The 8,188-nt window shown below is 48.5% G+C and overlaps 1 protein-coding gene across 1 annotated transcript; it reads right to left on the reverse strand.

The window, feature by feature from the left end:
- Position 1: 1 nt before the first annotated feature.
- Positions 2–8,075, reverse strand: VPS11 (vacuolar protein sorting 11 homolog (S. cerevisiae)). Its single transcript, XM_010013024.1, has 15 exons — positions 7,929–8,075; positions 7,601–7,736; positions 6,778–6,941; positions 6,446–6,693; positions 5,817–6,018; positions 5,568–5,719; positions 5,073–5,259; positions 4,564–4,707; positions 3,912–4,100; positions 2,907–3,068; positions 2,297–2,436; positions 1,949–2,151; positions 1,233–1,404; positions 901–1,123; positions 2–163 (listed from the first exon to the last, which is right to left on the reverse strand). Exons 1-15 carry the CDS (start codon positions 8,073–8,075, stop codon positions 2–4), a joined length of 2,631 nt encoding a protein of 876 aa, XP_010011326.1.
- Positions 8,076–8,188: the final 113 nt, after the last annotated feature.

Consider the following 8,188-nt stretch of genomic DNA (forward strand, 5'->3'; position numbering starts at 1 on the left):
GTCAGGTGCTGCGCTTGGTGTGCATGAGCAGGTCCCGCTGCAGGCCGGCCTCAAGCGTCGCTGCCCTTCCCGAGGGCAAGTCCGTGATGAGCGTAAGCTTATTGAAGACGCCGCGACCGAAGTAGTCGGCAACAACAGAAAAGCCATCGTTGGAACACTTGAGCTGCCAGACACAAAGCAGCCGTATCAGCTAAAGCCTCACGGCCCTGCCCCTTCACCTCCCTAATGTCTAATGTGTCTAATACACAGCAGCCCCCGTCACTCCTTGGCTACTGTACTAGTTCCACGCGAGTACTGCCCAAGCAGCTTCCTCCGCTCAGGTTTTCTGCCCCTTGTTTCAATCCCACGTTTGTGCCATGCACTGAAGAGGCAACTGACAATTCTCAGGAAAGCGACTGCCTCTGCTTCTCCAGTTTCTACTCACATGAACATGCTCTAGCTAAGGCCCCATTCCCAACTTCACCCTTGGAAAATGCGACACTCTTGGTGTACCCCAACTGCTCTGCCCCAGCCCTGTTCTGATGCGACCGGCCCAACTCTTTTTCCCTTTCTCCTTCCATTTGTTCTATACAGCCAGAAGTTGTATAGAACAGAAGACACACTGACAACAGCTCTCCAGGTTGGAAAACACCCTTAAGATAATAGAAAAGTCCAACTTGACCTGTTTCAAGGTCAAGTGAGAATAGCTTCTCTTTCAGCTCTGGAGAGCATCAAGGATTCTTCATGCTCTGTGCATAACGCAGTCACCCCAGGGTCTCATTATCTGCAGCTGACACAACCTTGTCCACAAAATGCTTTCAGCCTTACCTTACTCTACCAGCCTCTGGAGATCTGTAAATTAAATCTGTAAATCTAAACCCTATTTATTCAAACTTGGTAAAACAGACAATGTTCCACTACCTGATGCTGAAACTGGTCGTGCAGATCTCGCTTCTGCTCCTGGGCTCGGATCATGTCCATCACTTTGCGATTTTCTGGCATGCACGTAGGACATTCCGAGTCACTCTCTGAGTAGCTTTCAAAGCAATGCTGATGGAAGGAATGACCGCACAGGAAGTGGACTGAAGGCAGCTCGAGGGCACTGGTGCAAATGCTACACTTGGTCTTCTGAAAGATCTTGGGCCTGCAAGAGTGAGAGGAGGCAGAAGGGTGAGGAAGATAAAGTGTCTTTTTATCCTTAATAAAAGGACAGTTCTGTCCTATGTAAGAAGAGTAGGCACACGGTCCTGCACCTTGCTTTTAGCTCCTCAATCTCCTGGCGGATCCTTGTCGTTTCTTCTCGGTATTTGTGAATTCTCTGCTCATCCTGCTCTATCTGGCGGCTCTGCTTCTGCAGCTTGTTGACAAGATAATCCTTAATCACAGACAGTGTGGCTGTGGAGTTATGAGCCAGCGTCTGCACAACTGAGAACAGCCAAGAAGTTAGTTTAAACACCAGCAAAAACACCCGCAACCACATTAGTCATACCTGGACAGAAGGCTTTTCTGTAGAAGGCCGCTTTTACAGGCAAGGGCAGTCAGCATCCTCACCGACCCAGAGAGCTCATTTAAAGAGTCGATTGCAGTTTGACCTCTTTCAGAAATGGGTAACTGGGAGCATGTTTGGATAGCTCAGACCAAAGGGGCAAAGCAAGGATCTAGTGGACTGGATTCCACTCCAGTTCCTCCACCCAGGCGCAGCAGGAGTTTCAGCAAGCCCTCCACCTCCCCACGCTGCCAGAACAGAAATCAGGTACAAACATCTGTGACCGACACCACAGATCGTTTTTCCTAACTAGGGAGCTGTGACCAGCATAGCTTCTCCCCGTAGGGCAGGTTATGACTACAAATGGTGGGCTCAAACTTTGTTGATACTTCTCTCAAATTTCTAATCTCCAGAGAATGCTATAAGCTAGTTTAGGGGTCATTTTTTGGCGGGGGAAGGTTGGGTGCCACATGTCATCATTACCAAGCAGCGGAGGCATAAGATTCTTGTTCTCGATGTGTTTCAGCACTGCAGCAATATACTCTTTGCAGTCCTCCTCCTTCCGTGCAAAGTAGCCAAGAGCCTGTTCCCACAGACAAGCCTCTTGGTCTCCGTACAGCTCGCACACCTCGATCACCTTCTTGTACTGCTCATTCTGCATGTGGTAGTGCATGATCTGTTGGAAACTACAGAGTAGGGAGAAAGAGTATCTTGAGATACTAAAGAAGTTGTTACCATTGCATCGTAAGGCAGGGACGTTTATGGCTCAGAAATTCCCGTGGCGGGGAGTGGGTAGAGGGACAGGACTCCACAGACAAAAGCAACACTCACAGTTTGCCCTGCTCGTAGAGGTAGAGGACACCATCCTTGAAATTGTGCATCTGACATAAGACCAAGGCCTTATCAAAGACTGTTTTAAACCTTCCGCTCTTCAGGAGGGTGAGGGCTTCATTGTGCAGCTTCTCCTTGATCTACAGAGAAGAGGGAGAGGTCATGGAGACCAACGTGCGCACAGAGAACATTTTGCTCTAAGACCCAACAAGAATGTGCAGCTCTTTCAAAGAAGAGGATAGTTTTGCCGTTTGCCCTCTATCCTTTCTAAGCAAGCAGGACGTGCTTTCTTTCGCCCAACAGCCAGTATCCTCAGGGATCCAGGCAAGCAAATAGAGCTACTTTTGTGGGAGAGGCATCTGCCCACAGAGGTTGTATTGTCTGGAATCTGTTCTAAAATGAGATTCATACAAAACAAGCTCAGCCTCACTGAAAGGAGTATTCTCCCGGCAAGCAGGCTGCTTTCACATCCCCTTTGTCCAGCACAACGTTATGTATTGCCTCGTGTTATCAATGCCCACCTGGGGAGGTTACGGGTTGGCAGGAACACAAGTAGGATTCAAAGACACCAAATCTCCCTCTCAAAACACAAAGCTGGAGGAGCTCAAACCTGCTCATCTTGTTCATGTGCCCAGTTCTGGAGTCGAAGTTCCATTAGAGTGTCGTAGACACCCTGTGGAGAGTCAGCCTGCACCTCAGTCATGTGCTCCAGAAAAGCCTTCAGTTCTCGGGAGTTATTTGCAAAGACCGGAATGAACTCCTCCGAATTAGCCTGTAACACAGCCAGAACAAGGCAAGCAGCAAGCTCAGTCTCAGCCAGACAGGTGCTTCTTCCCTGCCATGTGGAGCACTCATTCCCAGAGCCTGTGGCACAACAGATACAGCACAGGACGGGAATAATTTCCGAGCAATAGTTTTTAAGTGGTCTCTGGAACTACCGGTACATCAGGACAGGGCTTCTCACAGAACAGTTTGGGTTGGAAAGGACCTTCAAAGGCCACCTAGTCTAATGCCCCTGCAGCAAGCAGCGCCATCTTCAATGAGATCAGGTTGCTCAGAGCACCCCATCCAACCTGACCTTGCACGTTTCCAGGGATGGGGCATCTATCACCTCTCCAGGCCATGCGTTCCAGTGTTTCACCACCCTCAGCGTAAAAAATCTCCTCATATACAGCTAGTCTAAATCTACCCTCTTTTGATTCCAAACCATTACCTCTCATCCTGTCCCAAGAGGCCCTGCTAAAAAGTTTGTCCCCATCTTTCTTAAAAGCCCCCTTTAGGCACCGGAAGCTGCTCTAAGGTCTCCTGGGAGGCTTCTCTTCTCCAGGCTGAACAAGCACTCTCAGCCTGTCCTCCTGGAAGAGAGGCTCCAGCCCTCTGATCATTTCTGTGGCCGCCTCTGGACCTGCTCAAAAGGTCCACCTCCTGCCTGTGCTGAGTGCTCTGGAGCCAGACACAGCACTCCAGGTGGGGGTCTCACCACAGTGGAGTTTATTGAGGTGCATTTCTCATTATTCCTAAAGCATCAGGCCTGCAGCACAAAGCATGCAGGAGCACTCACTTGCTGTGAAGCTACTACTCAAGAGCAACGGCTCCCAGTCAGCACAAACTGTACCTTTCTTCCTTCCAGCATCCCAGGGCCTTCACTGTCTCCCAGTGGCCGGTAATCAGTGCAAAGGACCTTCAGCAATTCTGTGGTCTCGTTAGGGACATGGTGCATCAGGATTTTTCCATACCGCTTCATGTTGCTCTCTGCTTGCTCAAAAGGCAGTTTTCCAATGTAGTGCAGAGCCTCTTGGTAGTTCTGTGGAGGGAGGCAGCCAGCAAAATCACTGTGTGACATTGACCTCTACTCTCCACTTCAAGGTCAGGACAGAAAGCATTTAAGACATGCTGCAAGTACACCACAGACATGGTTTGCTCTGAATTACCACCTAGTTCACTATTCCTGCTTGTTTTCCTCCCCAGGGAGGAAGACTGGCTGTAGTCCAGGGGAAAGACTGCACGATTTACATCAATCTCTAACAACCCTCTCTCCTCTTACAGGCCACTGTAAAAAGCCTCATCCAAAACAGAATAAAAAAGACCCTCTGATTTCCACCCCTGGTCTACAACATGTGCTGAAGTGGAAAGCCAACACACAGGCGGTGGCATCAGGCATTGCTCCACGGAGAAGAGGTCAGCACAATGGGATTTGCAGTAAAGAGAAGGCTACAGAAGTGGCAGTCTCCCCAGTAGAGAACATGAGAGCAATACCCTCCCCTCACCTTGATATCCTCTAGCTGGATTTTGAGGTACCATTCATGATGCATGTGCTTCTCTGCTAGGTACACAGCGTGGGAGTAGTAACCCGCCTGACGAAGCACCTTGATCGCTGTTTCCACATCGAAGCAGACCTCACCCTCGCTCGTCTACAAGAAAAAAGGCAGAAAGATGCTCCCTCAGCAACATCGTGATGGTCCACAAGCAGCGATCGTGTACGTCAGAGGAGGAAAACCAGAGCAGGGACAGCTTAGTACTTCTCGCGAAAGGGAAAGGTCACACGTGCGGAAAGGAAGTAGCCTACCCACCTCTCAGGAGCTTGCCAATCACACTGGCAATGGCCAGCACGCTCCAGACTCAGGTGGACAGTCAGCCACACCAAGTACCGAGGGACAAATCCATTCTTCACTCTCTCAAAAAGACCCACAGGAGCCAATTCACATTGTCAGTGCTACCCCTTTTTAAATATGATGACAACATCACAGCTTTGCACGATTCCACCTTCCCCCGATACCTTGATGAACTCTTCCAGTTTGGAGCTGTCTTTGAGCTTGGTATAGCAATTCAGCAGCAGCGTAGTATGGTCTGCATTGGCCAGGGACTGCAGGTGGAGAGTCTGCAGGTAAGCGGTGAGGTTGTGGATACGCTGAGCATCCAGGAATTTCCGAATAACATAAGATGGTTCCAACTTCCCTATAGTTCTGGGATGGGAAGAGCCACCTTACAAGAGACCGTATACCCAGGACACCCAAAATAAACAGAGAAATTAACAACCAAGCATGCAGAAGCCTTAACTTCAGCAGGCACTAACCCTCTACTTGGGACCACTCAGCTACGTATCAGAAGTAACAACTAGTTATGGTGTAAGACCACCCATCTGCACGCACAGTGAGATGACCAACCCTCTACAAAGGCCACGACTGGGACGACTTGTTTTGGTTCAATTCCTGGGCCGAAACAGAAATCGAGGCCCCTGTAGCTCCTGCCTGTACTACAGCATCCCGCTCACCGGATATACTGCTGGATGGCCCCGTCATGGTTCCCCTTGTTATACAGGTGATCTCCATACTGCCGGAAAATCTCTGACAAGCCATCGCTGTCCAAGTGGTGGCTCTTGGCCAGGTTAATGGCCATTTCAAATAAGTTCTTTCTGAATAGCATCTGTTAAATAGACGGGAAGAGCAGTATGAGGGAAATACCGCCCTGCACAATCTCGCAGGCATAAGGCAGAGGCTAATAACAAAACAGATTTACATGCCTCAAGTTTGGTTTGCGTATCCTTCTCCTGCAGCACATGAATCTTCCCATCTCTGGTCAGTACATACAGAGAACCCCACTCTGCTAAAACATCCACTACATCATCAAAGATTGAGCTGTACGCAATGAATTTGTTGCACAAGTCATAGATATTCAAGACTTGTTTGTCCGAGTTCTGTGCCTCATTCCCAGCAAACTCTGACCTGGAAAGCAGAAGAAAGTTTCAGAAAACTTGAACTTCAAGTTACTTCAGTAACTACAATTCTTGATACCTTTGCAAACTGGGGATGTTCAGAGAGCAAGACAGTTGGGGTTCACTTGGGCGATTAAGCTAAGCAGACCCAGAGGCAAGACACCACCTATTCATACACAAATTCTATCTGTGTGTTACACTGAGAAATTCATGGGACTGGAAAAAAAAACCCAAGCCCCACTTGGTCAGCATGCTGGACTGTGCTGCTCCACACTGCATCTTAACCCATATATGGGTCTGGACGAACCTTAACAACCTCTGAAAAAGTTGCCATTGGCCACCAGGAGGGAAGTTGCAGAGGGAGGAAGGGTAAAAAAAAAAGGGAAAATGGGAAGCTGCAAGAGCGAAAATAACTCATCTGTTCTGAGGATTCCTACTTTGGAGAAGTCTTTCGGTCCTTGGAGACAATGATGAGGTACCCCCGATACCAGTGAACAATCAGCTTTTGTCCCTCAAAGGCAAAGCAGGGGCCACGTTCGTCTGGCTGATAAAGGTACACACATTCATTTCCTGCCACAATGAACTGGAGATCCTGGGATGGGTCACTGAGAGACGAGCAGCGCAGTCCACAACCGTGAGTGTCCAGCTCCAGGTGAGGATAGTCTTTTGCTGAAAGCATATAAGACTACAGAGGAAACACACGGTTTGGGGGATTGCTCTAAACTAGACTCCAAAACCAGAGTCTCGTTTTTTCCAGTTAAATTCCCACCTGGATGTTCTCTGTGGTAACCACAAACAGATGCGTTGTTTTGCCAGACTGTCGGAAAGCAAGGCCAGTAACAGGGTAACTGCCTTCATGGAGGATCTGGGTCTTACTATGCCGGTCTCGAGTGATGTCTCCTTTTGTAAGTACCACGCTCCCATCTGCAAAACCTGGTGAAGGGGACAGACCAAACTGTTACTTACACGGCACAACTGAAATACCATCCAGCCTGAGTTTGGGCAGCTCCCGTCAGCGACAACACATTGCTCACCAGCAAGGTATTAAGTTTCACTTGCTTATTGGAAGCATATTGTACGCTGTAATGAGACCAGAGGGAGATTTCCTCGGGGTGAGTAAATCAGCTTGCTGACAGCCCCAGTCCTATTGCAAAGGAACAATTAAACCCAAAGAGGGAAATGTTCCTTTTTTTGTTTGAACAAAGGTTTCTGCACAGGGCTTGGGGTATCACAAACCCTGTGGTGGTTTCTTCCTGTACTACAACAAAAGCTACATTTAGTATAAGTTCAATAAATGTGTCACCTTAATGACTGGCATGGAAAGATGACATCAGCTGAAAATACGCGTTTCCCTTTTAACTATGAAAGTTATTACTGTCACATGTACAGACTTGGGCTAACATTAGGCACTTGTCCTCTCCAGCTCTCTGACAGCACAAGATAGGCCATATCTCCACAAGAGTAACATAAAAATGGAGGGAGCAGAAAAGCCAGGAGGATGTTCTATGCTGGCGTTTGTGCCATCCATTCATTTTCTCTACACCTGAAAAAGGACCGTAACACTTTTCTTAAGCTACTTCAGTTTTACTCACCGATTGCCATGAAATTAAGATTCTCGTGGACAGTGAGGCAGGATACAACTGTGGGCTTGTTACCTGGTATTGCTGGAAAAATTCGTGTGCAAAGAGGATTGCCACCATCTCGCTTCTCCAGGTTCCAGACCTTAACCTATAAACAACAACAATACGCTGGCATAAGCAAAATGTGAGGTATCAGGAGGCCAAAACTTGGCATCAAATATAACCATGCTCACAGTGAGCAAGGTGCCTGAGGTGGGAAAAGGGAACCGAGGTAACCGCAATAGCCTTAAGAAAGACCCACAATACAAAAGAGTTTCCCCCTCTTTGCCATTTGACTTACCAAGGGGTTAATGCCCTCTTCATCCTCACCCACAGAAACCAAGATACTGTGCTGCTTCAGCTGGTACAGATGCGTTACCCTTAGCTTGTAAGCCTGGAAACTACTGAGTTGAAGGGAGCGAGGCAAAAACCAGATCTGACCTTCCATATGTAGACAGCAGTTAAGGCACACAAAGGGCAAGAAACCCAAACCCCACAACTCTCAACGCACCAGAGTCAAACCCCGAACGCTCGCTTCTCGCTGACCCCTGCCAGGGCTGC

This window comes from Nestor notabilis, unplaced genomic scaffold (assembly GCF_000696875.1).
Source record: "Nestor notabilis isolate BGI_N333 unplaced genomic scaffold, ASM69687v1 Scaffold17404, whole genome shotgun sequence".
NCBI classification, from domain to species: Eukaryota; Metazoa; Chordata; class Aves; order Psittaciformes; family Psittacidae; genus Nestor; species Nestor notabilis.

Excerpts from the sequence above, each read along its gene's own strand:
- VPS11 (XM_010013024.1), bottom strand. The coding sequence starts at position 8,075 with ATGGAAGGTCAGATCTGGTTTTTGCCTCGCTCCCTTCAACTCAGTAGT. Across the intron at positions 6,694-6,777 it reads TTACCACAGAGAACATCCAG|TCTTATATGCTTTCAGCAAA; the intron begins GTGGGAATTTAA and ends TTTCCTCTGTAG. Across the intron at positions 1,124-1,232 it reads ATTGAGGAGCTAAAAGCAAG|GCCCAAGATCTTTCAGAAGA; the intron begins GTGCAGGACCGT and ends TCACTCTTGCAG.